At 34.9% G+C, this 16,705-nt stretch overlaps 2 protein-coding genes across 2 annotated transcripts; both read right to left on the bottom strand.

Moving 5' to 3' along the window:
* Window positions 1-8,186: 8,186 nt before the first annotated feature.
* LOC147830351 (keratin-associated protein 19-3-like) lies at window positions 8,187-8,405 on the bottom strand. Its single transcript, XM_087213240.1, has one exon. It carries the CDS (start codon window positions 8,403-8,405, stop codon window positions 8,187-8,189), a length of 219 nt encoding a protein of 72 aa, XP_087069366.1.
* A 3,488-nt stretch (window positions 8,406-11,893) lies between these two features.
* On the bottom strand, window positions 11,894-12,145 carry LOC147830350 (keratin-associated protein 19-5-like). The gene has a single exon (XM_087213243.1). It carries the CDS (start codon window positions 12,121-12,123, stop codon window positions 11,908-11,910), a length of 216 nt encoding a protein of 71 aa, XP_087069369.1. The 5' UTR covers window positions 12,124-12,145; the 3' UTR covers window positions 11,894-11,907.
* Between the last annotated feature and the right edge of the window lie 4,560 nt (window positions 12,146-16,705).

The following is a 16,705-nucleotide window of genomic DNA, read 5'->3' as shown; positions in this document are numbered from 1 at the left end:
ACAAAAAAATGAAATTTCAGCTCCACACATGTCACTTAGGGAAATCATTTACTTATTTATAGTCACAGCTGAATCTGGTATGGAAGAAAGTACATAGATTCACTCAAAATCAGAGTAGTGTCACTGACGTGAGTTTTGGTTATGCTACCCAGAACCTGAGCCTTGTTCTTATTCTACAAGAAGGATAAAGTATTGTGGCTCATAATATATAATTTGGAGAGGAATAAATGATTCCTTTCATTGCTCTTAGGAGTGAAGTCTTGGGTGTGTGAATCAGGTTAAGCTAGTCAAGTGTGCCACCTAGACTTGATGTTGGATGATAGGATCAAGTTAGAATTCATCTAGAGAAGTAGCATCTAGAAACAGATGAGATGGCTCCAAACAGATACAGCGATAGTAGGAACTGCAAGCCACTTTAGTGGTAGCTAAAAATAACAATGACAGTAATGAAAAAATCAATGTCCTAACATACTACCACTGTGTCATTGAGGTGGTTACTACAGCAGGTATGCTGACAATTCTATATTTTGTGAAGTTTATCAACCTAATTTCTCAGATTTCCCCCAGGGTTTGTGAGCTACTTATATTTATAGTAAATCTCTTTTTTTTGGCAAGTGATTTTCATTATTTTAAATCAGTAGCCTTAAAAGATAAATCCTATTTCTTCTCACATTATTTACATGTAGAATAAGTATAACCTATAAGACAGTTATGATGAGTTATATTCTTTCCTTTAACTGCTTTCTTGCTAAGTGGAAGCAATGCTCTCCGAAGATCTTTGAATAGAACCTAGAAGGAATTGAGAGTGAAGAGAACATGAGTGTAGGCCTCTTCATGTAGAATATATCACTGCTAGAATGAGAGTTCTCATAATTTATGTACCTGTATTATGCATCTACAATCTGTTTGCTTTTTCATTTGAATCTCTTTGGCAAACTATTTCAGTTGATATTTTAACATGAAAATATAGCATAAGAGAAATACTTCTTAAAATGGGAGTGTGTCAGATTGAATAAATGTCCAATATTAAATCCATGAGTGAAATAAGAAAGTAATTCATTTAACTGTATGAGTCTGTAATGAATTTCAATGTAGAAGTATAGTTTCAATATTAAAGTTGAATAAATCTAGACTTGAATAAAGAAGGTCATAATTTAGCAGGAGAAAAAGATTTGTAAATATCACATTCTATAATAAGAACAATTGTTGAAAAAGAAAACATGTGAAAAGAACATAGTTAATCATAAACTGTTTAATTTTTATGGACCGTAATGTCAGAGTAGTTTTTATATGTTAGGCTGTACAGGAAGTAGAAGTGTTTCTATGGAATGAAACAGGGTAGTAAGCTATTCTATAAAGATAAAAGTATTACAGTATTAATATTTATAGCACATATCTATTACTGTCTTTGTAGCTATTCTTTTTGCTTTGAAAACATTAGTCGACATAATCCACACCACATTAAAACAACATTGTTTTTTAATTTGCAGACAACAAAAATGAGGTTTAATGAGATAAAATAAGTTGCCTAAGGTCATAAGCTTAAACAGCAGTCAAGTTGATATTGGAATCCAAACAGTCTGAATTAACTTTGGGCATCTAATCAATGAGAATCACACTTTAAAATGTAATCGGAGTACAGGTTGAGTTAGGAAAAGTCTTACGAGAAAGTTTTGTGAAGAAAAGATGAGAAGACTGATGAGGTGAGGGTAAAACTGGGAACTCTTTGAGAAACATAGAAATGTGAGGATCAAGGGGAATTAACAGTCCATGAATGAGGAGAGGGGCTGCATGGGGAATTATTTCAATTTTAAAACACTACCTGGATAGAAATTCTAGACAGGGGGGAGGAACTGAGACAGAAAGGGAACATATAAGGAAATAATAACCTGTTGGTTAAAACATGTTGAGGTTTGGCTCTCTATATTGACACACATTTGGAATTATTCATCAGATAGGTAAGAGAAGAAAAGCCAGATTGAGGGATAGGCCAAACTTAGCAAATGACAACTGCAGAGTACCCAGTTAAAATTGAATTGTAGTCAAAGTCTCTTTTTTTTCAGCATAAACATGTTTAATGTGCTTTTTTTGGACACACTGATACTAAAAATGTTTTCCTCATTTTCTGAAGTTTACACATCACAGAATATTTCTTAATGTTTTATTGTATCTGTACTGACTGGACATGTAAATTTGTGTATCATGTCTTCTCAGAGAGGAAGCCACTGACTGGAGTAGGAACAATTCCCTGAAAGACAAAACAAAACTAAACTAATCTAACAGTTTACAAAATGGCAGACTGGACAGCTGTGGGGGGCCTTGTCCCCCCCCCCCCGCTAGAACTCTTGAGCGCCTTTTACGGGCATGTCTGGGCCTGCTGCAAGTCTACCCGGCAACAAGGAAATAGCCCCAGTACCCTCCCCTTGCTCCTCCCCTCTAGCCCTACGGTATATATGCTGTAGCAGCTTCCGCAATAAACGAGACTTGATCAGAAACCTGTCTTGTCTCCATCTCTCGTGTCTCTTGTCCCCTGTCATTCTCACTCCCCCTCTAGGGTCTCCGTTGACTTACCCGCGGGCCAGGACAGACAGCATTGTTTGTGCTAGAACGCAACCTCTCAACTGTTCCCTCATATATTTTTCTGCCTCGTAACTGTGCAATGTTCTTCCACTCTGATTGGCTCAGCTATGTAATAAGGTGTGACCAATGGGGAGGCAGAAATGATGTGCCAGCCCTAAGTAGGGATTGTCTTTGCGTGAATCCATTTTTATTTTATGCCTTTGCCATCTCCATGAGAACACAGCTGGTAGAATGTAATTAGAGAGTGGTGGACATACGGAGCAGTGAAGTCCCATTCACAAAGCAGATATCCAAGTCCTAGTCATGTGAATGAAGCCAGCAATACTATCTTACTTTCCTCAGGTTTTGGATGTGTGACCATGAATCTTTTTGTTCAGTGCTAAGATTTCTGGTTGTGAGTTTTGCAGCAGTATGGTAGTGATAGAAAACCAAATATAAATTGTCTGAATAATGGTAGCAATGAACTAACACTATTAATCGCACTCTGCATGACAAGCATTGCCTTGAGGGATTTTATGTGCTAATCATTTATCAACACAAGACCCCTATGAAGTTGTTACTGTTATTATGGAAATTTTAGTGATGAGAAAACTGGATTAAATAACTTGCCTAGTGTCACCCCAGGAAGGGGAAGAGCTAACAGTCTAACTTAGGCAAATTTGCCTTTAGAAAGGCCTTGTCTACTCCCTGATAACAGTGCATCACAAAGACAAGTTGAGATTTGCCAGTTCAGGAGCTGTTTGGAGCATTTGGGTATCAACTACCAATGAGTAACAGCGTGTTAGTGGGAGGATGAAAGACTAAATGGAAAGAGAAGTATAGTGGAGAAGACAGGATGAAAAGAGTGAACACAAGCCCTTCATTAAGTCTTTCATTATTATTTGGAGAGTGAGAGAGAGAGAGAAAAAGAGAGGATCCCTTTAAGCATAGCTCAATGTGTCTCTGATATTTTAACCTTGATTTCTTTGGCTTTTTTGTGATAAGAATACATATATATTTGAATACACATATATTTGAAAATGGAGTATTGTAGTAACATCTCCTGAGTTGAAAATCCAGTTTTGCCTTGTAAACATTATCTGACTTTAGAGATTATCATTATGTTCCTGAGCTTTACTTTTATAATACACAAATTCCTCATAGGATTTTTTATAGGCCAGAGCATATTATCTTGGAATTCAGATGATGGGGCAAATGAGTCGATTCCATACATTTCCATACAAGTCCAGTGTGGAAAGACTTGGAGAGAGAATAGTGGATGAAACAAAACAAAAATGAGCAAGAAAATAATAAACAGGAAAATAGGAAAAATGGAAATGGATGAGTCCATTCTTTATAAGGGAGAAAGAAAACTTCTTTCTTAGAGATAATTGATTACATCCTTTGCATCACGAATGTTCTCCAAAACACACATGTGTTAAAGGCTTTGTCCCAGGGATTGCACTAGTGGGAGACTGGGAAGTCTCAAATATCTTGGTTCCACTGGGAGGTCCTCATGTCCTTGGGCTTGTGCTCTTGAGGAGGATTAGGGACTCCCAGTTCCCTTCCAAAATTTTATATGTCTAATAGACATAAACAGAAGCTCAGTTCAATCAGAAGCATTACTTAATGATTACTATTTAAAAATGGTTTTCGTGTTTCTAGTTTCTGATTATTTAACAACCTAACCAATATGCTTCTAAAAGCTATGGCATTCAGGAGTAGCACTAGTTTTATTTAGATACAAATAAAATTTAACAATATCTGGGCAGGTAAGATCAGGAATCAAAATGGCTTTCAAAGAAGGCCAGTATTTAAATCTAAAGTTCAGGGTACACAAGATCATCCTTAGTCAATGTGGTATCTTTCTAAAGAAAATTAAGTGTAACAATCACATGTTATATATCTAGATATGGTTCTTTAAAAGTACTCATCATTTTAAAAATGCTTATCAAGGACAGCTTTGTATATAATTGCATTCCTAAGAGAGCAAATGAAAATGTAAATAGTTTAGTTATCATTAAATTTTAAAGTGAAAAATGAAAAATTGAAAATTAAAAGCATCCTATAAAATAGTAATTATAGACATTAATGTACAAGAATCATTATACTGCCCTTTTGGATAAAGCATACAATAACTATCTGAGTAACTGTCCAAGGGATTTAGAGCATACTAAGCTTTAGGTTTCAGAATTTCACTAGAACAATTAATTATAGTAATTACAAAGGGTTTCTACGGGAGAGGGTTTGAATCCATACCTTCCAATTTAACAGCATCTGGGAATGTGTTATTAGTTTTTACAATTCATCTTCACAAACACATGGAAGTCATTCTATGTAAGTAAATGACTAGGCCGTTGAACAATGAATTCTTTCTTTACCTTCCTTCTTTCCTCTTTCCTTCATTCTTTCCTCCTTTCTTTTTCCTTCCTTCCTTTCTTCCTTCCTCCCTCCCTGCCTCCCTTTCTTCCTTTCTTACTTTCTTTGTTGGGTTTTATGATTTGAAATCTAAGCCATTACAGATAAAATGGTCATTTTTCTATGAGAAATAATACACATAGTAATTTTCCTCCTGCAAGTTTATAAAAGTTCAAAAGAGTTTCTCAGAAATAAGTACTAGGGGTCTAAATTTGAATGTAAGTGAGTTCAGACATGTCCGGTCATGTTTGACAAACTTGAGGATCAGGTTTTTCTGGCCAGTTTAAAACTTAACAAAGAACTTTACTAACAGGGACTCATTTGCTATACATTACTGAGTTTCCAGGGTGCCTGGCCAGGAGTGGTAAATTTGTGGAATGCCTAAAAGAAACATGCTTAGGAAGAAGTAGCGAAAGGAATTTTCTGTGAGGGAAAATAACCTATGGATACAAAAACCAGAATTCTTGACTTTCACTAAGTAATGGGGTCACACCTGACAGTCAAGAAGGGCTCTCATGAATCAGTAAAGCATCTTTTGTGTTAGCAATGATTCATTTTGTCTTATGATGATAAGATTTATGAAAAGGTCTAACAAAATCAGGAAAGCTCACACTTTTCCCAATTCTCCATGGTACTCTGTAATATTTGATTCTTTAGCTTTATGGTCATGGCAAGTAAATCATCTTTATAATAGACAGTAACCCCCTCATGAGTCTTTCCCCCAAAATAAATAATATTTCTCAGTCTACACCATTCCACCAAAACTAAGGTTGGAGAAAAACAAAAGCCAGACAGTAGTACGAAGATATGCAATTATCAGTGTTACAGAAAATAATACTGGAGATGAAATTTGAAATATTATATCTCTAATCCTGTTAACTGTATGATACACTGAGTTCTTGTTCTCTAGAAATCAATGAATGAGTCCTAGGAACAAGGGAGGTTAAGAGTAAGAAGATATTTATTGCTAGCAAAGCTCCGGAGGGCAGGAGGAGTCCCAAGTTGGTAGCCCAGGGAATCCCAGTTTACACAGGAGTTTTATGGGGTTAAATCCATGTGGATACAATGTGGGCCACAGCCATGAACATCCAATAAGGTTACAAGTATAGTCACTTAGGTAATGGTGGTCTAATTGGGAAACAAGTCAGGTAACAACTGTGGGTGGAAAGATCAAAGATTCTCCTAGGAAGTGGTAGGTACAGAGGTGGCTGGACCTGGGTGGCTGTTGTCTATCTAGACTTCATTAGGCCCAGTGTTTATTCTTTGAGGAAGTATCTCTAAGTCTGGTCATCTTGTCTTCATCTTAAGGCCTGGTTTTCAGCTAATGTGTCTCCGGTGCAGCTGTGCTGTGTTTCACTGTTATTCTAACCCTCTGGAGGACCTAGCCCTATCTGACTGCCTATAATATTTCTACTTAGCTCATCGATCTACAATAGCAGCTATATTCCACAGACAATGTGAATATGACAATCTCTCTACTAATTTCAGGAACACTCTAGAAATATATGAGAGGGCTGATATGCTGATGGAGTAAATGGAAATCAGTTACTTGCAGTTATTGTTAATGTGACATCCTATATGTTCTTAAGCTTGTGTAACACAGTAAATTGGAAACATTTTTATCACATTGTATCTTGTACCTTCACACATCATTACTTTATAAGCAATTTTCCATATGAGTTGCAAAGCAGACATTGAATAATAAAAATAAAAATATTGAAAGAGCCAAATATTTATATTTTAAATGATCTATTTATTAGATAAAAATACAAATTTTCTCTAAGATACTGACTTAAAAATAATACCCTCATAGTGGTGGTAAGAAAAATAAACCAAAATGAGAACAACTGTTATGGTCATGACACAGGAGTAATATAACTGCTGACCTGTTACATGTCAGATGTGCCAAGCTCACAGTCCCACAGCATTGAGGAATGAAGTCTCGAACCAAAGGAAGAGGATAGGATAGTTTTATTGGAAATAAAGGAAAGAAGCATAGCTCCTGGATTTCTAGGAGGGATTCTGAGTGGATGGCTGCCAAGGCCTTTTTAAACAGCAAAGTACAACATTTATAGGATGTAGGTCTAATTACAATCAATCTATACAATTAAAAGTATAGCTGCTTAGCTAATATTGATCCAATAAGGAGTACATGGAAATAACAAAGCTAATATTGATCCAATAAAGGACACATATGTGGGGAGTAATTCTACATAATTTTGGGGAAAAATCGTTTCACAATTAAAATTATGATTAGGCCTAGTTTTCCTGCCTACCGATCACCTATGGCACGTTGAGGCAACTCCATTTTCACCTCCACACACAGATAAAACCTCAATGGTCCAGTGATCCTGTGATGCTCCAGGGCAGGATTACACCAGCTGAAGACATCCTGGGTAGGAACAAAATCTTCATCTTCATAGTTCCCCATTGTTCTAGGATTTTCACCGCTGCTGCCCTGTGAGTCACCTATTACCCCTGCTGCCCTCTAAATCATCTGCTACATTTGTTACTCCCAATGTACAGAATACAGGTGTGGCAAGCTTGAGGTCTTTCCTCTTTGTTGCACAGAGCAGCATTGATCAAGCCCAAATCTCAGCTTCTTCTCTAAGTCTTATTTTTCTATCTTTTCTGTCTAATTAATTAATTCGCCTTGTGCTGTTGTGGCTCACAGGAGACTAGGACTTGCTGCAGAGGTTCCAATAATGTCACCTTTCCCTGTTCCCTACACATGGAAATAACAAAGGCATTCTTGGGGAGGACTGGGTCCAGATGCCTTGCCCACCCTCCTGGGCCTATTTGGACTTCCTGGACCAGGTGGTGCTGATTACAGTATAATCCTGAGTTACTGTTGTCCCTTAGGGAGGTATGCAGGCCTGACCATTGGTCCTTTATCTTGAGGCTTGGTGTTCTTCAGATTCACCTCCAGCCACAATGTTGATGTCTTTATTCTTTGTGCTGAATTACTTAGGGGCCCAGTCCCTCTCTGACTGTATATTAATTCCTATCTAAAGTAGCTACCTAAAATAGTCTTACATATGATGGGTTCTGGAGAGTGAAATATAGCAACTACTCATAGATTTAGCTCAAATACTGATAAATATCAATCAATAGATGCTAGAAAAAAAGGATGATTCTTGAATAAAAGCAAAGTATAGAACCAGATGTATTTGAAAGTCTCTCCTCTGCTTCCAACATCTGCAACTCATTTAGTAGAATCCAGAGACTCCATATCCTCCATAGTACGATGGTGGGCAGCAGCCATATCTGTAGTTTCCAAAGGCAGAGCCAAATCCATAGCCACCATTGCCACTGCTCCTGCCCAGTCTGCCAAAGCTGCCATATCCACAGCCACAGACACAGCCCAGGCCACCAAAGCCTCCATAGCCACAGCCCAGGCCTCCGTAGTAGCTGCCACAGTAGCTCATGGTGTCAGGGGTGGTAAGTTTAGTTTGCTGTTCAAATGAAGATTCACAGTGTGAGTATCAATGTCTTTATAGGGAAGCTTATATATGCTAGTCAGAGAATGTGATAAAACACATGCCTGTCCTTTAATGTTATGCTGTAAATTATTCTTACCTGAGACAACTCATTCTTCATTTGTCACATGACAAACATACTAACAGTCTCTAAGCTTGTTTGGCTACCTAGTTAGCTTCTCAATGAGATCCTTGCTTTAATTCTGTTAGAAGGAACTGCTGTATGCTCCAAGTTCTATACACACCCCACAACCTATGTAGAATTCTTTTTAGTAGTCATTTAATATCATTGAGTATTTTTAAATGTATAATTAAATATGATTTCAAGAATTCAGTGGGAGTGTTGCTATAATTGATTCTGAAAATTTGAAAAGTAGTCAGAGTCAAGAGTTAAATTTATCAATTTTTTCAAAGATTTACATGTTTTATAGCATGGGTAACAAGAAAAATTTGACTCATCAGGGATATAGTTCAGAAACAAAAAGAAAAATTGCACCTGATTTCTAAACTTTTAGGACTTTGTGCATAATTGTTATTTTTATATTTGGCTTTACATAACAGCAAGCAAAATTTGTTTTTGGTTTAGCAACTTAGAACAACTGCAATCACCCTTGGAATGATGATTGGAGATAAAAATTACCATCTAATGGGAAGTTCTGCCAGAGTCCTTTTTTTGGATTCTCACCTTTTCCCCAAAGTGAGGTGTAGCTTTAGTGCTTCCACAAATTCAGATCAGACATTCTCTGTCCATCATTCTGTCTTTCTCCATTTTCTAAACATCAATGTGTTGCATCTTTTTCAAATCTCAGTTCCAATGTCACCCCTCTTCACTTTTCTCCACTGTTATTGTTGTATCCAGCTGAAGGTGTGAGGCAGGTAAAACAGTTTTGACTACAACCTATTCAATACCACATTCCTTCCCTGTAGCTCTCCATCATCAATATAACATATTTATCCTCATCATCACTTTGTCTATTTTGTGTCCATGTTTGGGTTCAGGCAATTTCTAACTAACCTGTTCAGTACCTCAGAATTTTCTAAGGTACTGATAATGTTCATTGTTGTTTAAAACATATCTCATTCCTTATTATCATCTGATATTTTGAAAGGATTTGTGCAACTTAAAACAATGTAAGAGAATTCCTGGCATATAAGGCACAATTGCAAAAAAGACAGAATTAAGAAACATTCCTTGACAACTAGTGTTGGCTTGATGTTCATAGTGTCTCTCAGCTCAGCCCGGCAGCACTATCCAGAGCTGTTGCCATACTCAGTTAAGCCTGTCCCAATTCTGACCCAATCTTGAAACCTGAGACTCATAAAACTTAGTTATTTTACATGATTATAATCATGCTACTAAGTTTTGTTGACTTTTATGAGCAATATTTGGATGACACATTTTCCCTCCAATGGTTTCATTCATTAAGCTAATTTCAAAACAAAACCTAGCATTTATTTAGCACTCAAAATATATTTTGAAGGAATTTTATGACTTTAATTGACATTTTAAAAAAAGCCACACATAGGATTATGTGAGCACCTTACTGGCTATATAGGAAATGTTTTCCTGTTAGATAGGAATTTCAACAAGATTTCTGGTACCATGGTAACATTTGATCTAATGTTAGTCTTGCTTTTTATTATCAGTGCTACTCTAACTGAAGTTCATTCCATTTTTATTTGCCTTTTCATAAGTCTGTTAATAAAATGAGTATGTTTATTTTTAATGAATAATCGAGAATTATGCATAAATTGCATAGTTAAGTATTTCATAATCTTGTGTAGTTTTGCCAGTGCTTGTGGCTATGATTAATGTTTATTTTTTTGGTTTTGGTGCTTAAAATTATTTTTCTATATAGAAATAGTATGAGATACAAATGAGAAACTTCAATTAAAAAACCACTATATCTATTTTAAAGAAGAAAACACATGACTATGATATGCACAAGTTATTTCTTCATTAATTGGAAAAAAGAAGAATATGCAACAAATCAATTTTTTTAACATATGCACAGTTTCATTGGAATTTTTGTGGGGGTGGCACTATTTTGTGCATTCACTAGATCAAAAGCACATGTGTATCATTACTATGTTTTTAGAAGTTTCAAATCATAACCTAAATTTCTACTCATGTTGATGAATGGAAGGGTAAAATATATTTTCACATTTTCTGTGGAGAAAAATTCTTGTTATGAATTCAAAGCATTTTCTCACAAACAGGGATCAATGCAATCTTAAAGAGAATAAAACTATGATACTACTGATAACACAAAAAATGTCAACCTCAATAATGATTACATTGATTGTTACTTTTCAGCTCCTTGGAGACTGTCCCTGGAGATACTACCCAAATCAGAAGAAAATGCTTCCAGTAAAGTCCTGAGTTCCTGGTTTAGCTGATGTAGTTTGACCTCAAGTAGAGCTGCTTAGCTCTAATTTCTCTGCTCAGACCACTAAGCCAGCACAGCCAACCCCAAGAACATTGGCTTAAAAGAAGAGGTCGTAACGAATTTTTCTTTTTTAACCAAAAGTTGAATTTTAGCATCGTTCATTTGTTACTTATATTCAGAAGCAGATAAACTATAAATTGACTTGTTCCATTCCTTATTAAAAGAGCAAAAATGATTTAAAATACACAATGGAATTTTATTCAGCCATAAAGAAAATGAGTTCATGTCATTTGCAGGAAAATGGACAGGTCTTGAACCCATAATGTTAAATGAAATAAGACACAGAAAGTTAAATATCACATGATTTCTTTTATATGAGAAACTCAAAGTATAAATAAATTACAGAAGAGATAGTAGGAAATGGGTAAGCAGACTTTTTGGGGGTTGAGAAAGGGAATCTAGAGGAGGAGGGAGAGAAGAGGATTGAACAGATCAAGGTATGGTAAATGTGTATACCAGATCCCCAAGGTCAATATAAATATTATTTATCACAAAATTCATAAAGTCAAAATAGGAAAAAATAAAAATATATAATGTAATGATTATGACAAGGTACATAATTATGATGTACAGTATGACATTTCAACATATTTATTGATTAAATCAGGATAATTAGTATGTCTTATCATTTATGTTTGGATCATTTACCATATATCTATTTGTATATATACAAACACATTTATATGCATATATTCATAAGTGTATTGTATTTCTATGTGACAATTGGTAAAACTGTTACATAAGTATATCCACATATTGAATTAAATGAATCAACCAACAGCCATATTTTTAGTTTCATTTAAAATAATTTATTGGGCAATGAACTTAAACCAGCTCATAGTTCTTAAGCGGCAGATCCAGACACATTTACAAATAACGAATTCTCTGGAAGTTTTAGATTTTATATGCTCCATAGGTATAGAGTGATCTCAGTCCATCGACTGAAGAATATCTCAGAAAATCCACTCATGATAACAATGTGGAGACACTAGAGCAGAATTTCAGTAGAAGCTAGAGAATCCATATCCTCCATAGTATGATGGGCTGCAGCAGCCATATCTGTAGTGTCCAAACCCAGAGCCAAATCCACAGCTGCCATAGCCAGAGCCCCAGCCCAGTCTGCAGAAGCTGCCACATCCACAGCCATAGCCGAAGCCCTGGCCAAAGCCTCCAAAGCCATAGCCCAGGCCTCTGTAGTAGTTGCCGTAGTAGCCCATGGTGTCAGGGGTGGTGAGTTTAGTTCCCTGTTCCAGGCAAGTGTGAATATTAGCATATGTGGAGGGATGCTTTATATACCCTGGTTAGAGCATGTGATAACAACTTTAGGCATCCTTGGTTTTGTATCATTCCAGGTTAATGGTTTACTAGAGTTAGCTCATTAATTTGTTTGGTAACATTAGAAGGAGGGGCGCCTAGCTCATTAAAATGTTTTAGCTTGCTTCACTGTTTAGTTAGAATGCCTTTGAATTTATTACTTTTTAAATTTATGAGTAAAATTCTGTCTTCAAAGTTATCAAATTATAAATCCCTTAAATAGAAATCTTCATTACCAACATATTGCATCACTCATGTTTCTTCATTTTCACATCATTCTTTGGGTTTGTACATCTAATACCTACCTAAATTCCAATAAATAATCATGATTAGGACTTATATATATAATAAATTCTTCAAATTCAAGTTTATTTTCAGATTGCAAAGTCAAAGTTACACCCTACTTCAAAAGAAGATGATTATTTTGAATAAACTGATCCTTGTTGATATATACAAAATAATGAATAAAAATATTTAGGCATGATAAACTATTTTGATTTTATCCATTACTTTCTAAAAATTTTGGCAGGGTAATCACCATACTAAAATTTATATGAAATTGAGAGACTATCCAAGCAAATAAACTCAATGTTATAATCAAAGTGAACAGCTGTTCAAAAATAATCTCTTTAAACCATTACTGTATTCTCATTTCCAAAATGGACTCTACCCAAAGTATTATCGAAAAGAAGCAGATGATCTTAGTTTCATGCTCTTCACACACCGCTTTTATTCCTCACGCTTTCCATTTTCCTTGTGAAACCTTCATTTCCTTTTTATTCAATATTAATCCTGATATGTACTACCACAGGCTAGGTATTTTGTTCATATTCATTTTTTCCCATTACATATTCATATAACTAACTTGATCATAATATTTAGCTTTTTATTTTATTTTCTAATTCACCCTTATTTTTTCTCTGGTAAGCAGCTAATTTTTTCTCATAAGACACACCTTATTTATTAATCTTTCAAAATTTTAAGCAATGCTTTTCTGTACTCTTAAGGTCATATGCTATTTTTAATGAGGTCCTTACATCCGGTTGTCTTGAAAATCTCCAAATACTGATCACAGAGTTCAGATACAGGGAGAGGAAAAAGAATATGTGTGTGGGGGGGATGCAATTCCATCTTCCCAGATTTCTTCAGTTCATTTTCCAAAGATAAGAAATCAAACCAAAGTTGAAGTCTCAGGGTAATATGATCATATATTTGGCTTTGGTCATTAAGCAGTATATTTTACATGACTTTAAACATGTACCTGAGGATATTTTTGTGGTTGTATTTTTGTTGCTTTTTTTAGTTACTCAAATAATATTCTTCATAATATGTTTTCTCAACTGTTTGTTTATTATTCTTCCAAAGGGAGGAAAATACTTTCATTGGATCAATGAAAGAAATGAATTCTGCCTGGCACATGCACGATGTCTCTAAAGTAGAATACTGACCCCAAATGCTCTACAGGTTTTTAAAGGATATTTAACTCAATATTGTCTTGGCAGTTAACCTCCTTTTTTTTTTGTTTTATCAAAACTTTATTCCATATTTTCTTTTTCTGCTGAAAAAGAAAACTGTTGGGAATATTCTTTTTTTTTTTTTTTTGGTTTTGAATGAGTCCTTTTGGAACCAAGCAACAGAACATATATCTAGCAAGTTTGAGAATCTCATGAATGATTTTGGTAGATCTGCTAGACTGTGTGAAAATCACTAAGGGCTAATTTATATCATTGTTTCTGATGCATGTAGCTGTGTACATTTGAAATAAATTTTACAAATTAAAAATAAAACAGCCATAAAATATACCTGGATTTATTTTGTATTTTCCAAAGAGGAAAGAGTCATATATATGCCACAAAATAGTTCTCACTTTGATAGACATATGAACACATATATAATATACCTGATTAGGAACAAATTGTGAAAGTGTTATAAAATATATGCATCAAAACTTCCAAATATTTTTTAAAGTTTTTTCCAGACTGAAAAAAATATAATGATGATATTATCCTTTGCTTTTGGGAAGTGAGAGATGTGTATTTCTTTTAACTTTATTTCTCTTAATTGGGTGGACTCAAAGAGTTGAATAATTGTTTGTCATTCTGTTCTTTGCAGATGTTTCCAAGACAATGAGTTTTTGTGATCTGAGACCCTGTGTTAGGATATGGGAGATGATAAAAATATAGTCTTCATTGGCCAAAAGTCACCTTTTATTTGGAGGCTAAGAACACTTTCTATAAATTCAAAATGTTTTTCCTTCACTAAGATAAGATTCATTAAATTTAAAATAGAACATAATGAAATGATAAAATATTTCACTAGGAGGATTATGCACAATGTTTCTCAATCTAACAATATTGACAATGGTTTTAATTTTGGCCCCATAGAGCATGTCTCTTGACTTTGGATCTATTAATATGAATGAAATAGAGCAGACATCTTCAAGAGGCTCTACTTGGTGGCATGGAGGGAGAAGAGACAAGAAGGAAGCTGCATGGTGGCGCTTGGATTCAGTAGACCTTGACCCTGGTCCTTGACCTGAATCTGTCATTGAAGCTCATATAATTTTCTGAGTTCTTTCTGGTTCTTTCTTTGTTTAACCTACATGGTCAGGTGAACTGCATGCTGCCATTTAATGTCTGCTCTGTTTCAACAGCTTTTGGGTGCTATGGTGTGCCTGAATCAAACATATTAACTATTTTGATCAATTTAGAGACAAAATCTTAAATTTATACCATTACTTGACAATAGCATTTGCTTTTAGGAAGAATGTTGGTATTTGGTTTTGTCTTTTCTTTCTTATTATATCTATAAAATGCCCCATCTTTCCTATTTTCCTTAGGGGAGTGGTTTAACTAAAATTAAGCTGTGTGGGAAAGCTTTTTGGATTTTATGATGTATGTCATCAGCCTAAGGTAAAAAATAAATTAGTTAACAATAGAGATTTGTGTTTATTTTCTTTATTAGATTGAAAAGTCATCAATATAATGATGATGATGATGATGATGATGATGATAAAATGGAACATCATATCCTGCCAGGTAGATTAAGTAAGAAAATGAGGTAGCTAACTATACATGTTATGAGTTAACCTCATAAGAAAAATAATTTAACTAAATACTTTTATAATTTGTAGACCAACTGCATAATAAAAATGTCAAGCGAAATTATATATACAAGAGTATAATAGGATGAGATTACACAAACACAAATATGGAAATGTGGTTTATTTCATAATCTGCCTGTTGATGTGGTCTGATTTGTTACATTTCCTAGCTCTTAAAATTAAAAAAATTATTTTATGAAAGTTTCATTATGCTTTTGGATTGAATTGAGAAATGTGAACTGGGCTACATAAAACACATACCTGATATATAAATATACATGAATGTTTAGTTGACAATAGCATTTTGTTGTTAAACTAAATCTAACTATATCTAAGAAAACAAGAAATAGAAAGGTATCAAATTATCAATTATTATGATACTTTTTAATCTTAATCTTCAAAGCTACTATGTACTTGCATGTATATTTGCATATGAAAATAAAATAGATTTTTCACCCAAGGTGATAGCTTCCCTTATTAACAATGGGAGAGAATCTACCCATCACTACCACTTAAGTTTCACAAACAAAATAAAAACCATATTTTGCTTTAAAATAGGAAAGTTTTATTTAACATATAATCCAATCAATTAGAAGCAATTTAGAAGATACCAGAATTGTGAAAGAGATATGAATATAAATTGAAAAACTGTCATCTTGATTGTCCAATAAATGAAGTTAGCATTGGAAAATTTCTTTATGATTTCAGATGCTGGCTTTGGGACAGCAATTCAGTAGAATCCAGAGAATCTCTGTCCCCAGAGCATAATGGACAGCAGCAGCCATATCCATAGCCTTGATAGACAGATCCATGGCCAGAGCCAAAGCCCAGTCTGTGGAAGCCACCACATTGACAGGCATAGCCCAGCCCTGCCCACCAAACCCTGCATAGCCATAGGCCAAGCCTCCATAGTAGCTTCCATCGTGTCTCATGCTGTCAGGAGTTGAGTGAGTTTGCTGTTCAAGGCAAGATGCTGAGGGTGAATGCCAAGATCTGCTCCGGCACACTATGTACAGATACATCATGAAATCAAACATTTGCTACCTAATTTAAGTGTCATTCTACATGTAACACTTACTTGACACAATCTTGACTAAGGGAGAAACCCTCTCACTCATTGTAGTGTTTGAGCTTACTTTTTTTTTTTTTTTTTTTTGCCATGGTGTCCCTAAAATACTTTGCAACAGTTTTATAAGAAGAAATTTCTGTGTCTATAAAATCTGAACATGGTACTTCTAAACAGAATTCTTCATAAGCATAGTGCACAACACAGTTGACTATTATTTTGAAATTAAGTACTTTTTACTTTTACCTTGCTTTGGATTGCTAAGCTTCACTTGTGATTAAATGAAAGAACTTGATTATATTCATGACTCTTCAAT

Source organism: Heterocephalus glaber, unplaced genomic scaffold (assembly GCF_053883595.1).
Source record: "Heterocephalus glaber isolate CG9 unplaced genomic scaffold, H.glaber_assembly_v1.0 deba00000122, whole genome shotgun sequence".
Classification (NCBI taxonomy): Eukaryota; Metazoa; Chordata; class Mammalia; order Rodentia; family Bathyergidae; genus Heterocephalus; species Heterocephalus glaber.
Note: the sequence above shows the minus strand (reverse complement) of the source record. Positions and strands in the feature narration are given on the sequence as shown.

Excerpts from the sequence above, each read along its gene's own strand:
- LOC147830351 (XM_087213240.1), bottom strand. The coding sequence starts at position 8,405 with ATGAGCTACTGTGGCAGCTACTACGGAGGCCTGGGCTGTGGCTATGGA.
- LOC147830350 (XM_087213243.1), bottom strand. The coding sequence starts at position 12,123 with ATGGGCTACTACGGCAACTACTACAGAGGCCTGGGCTATGGCTTTGGA.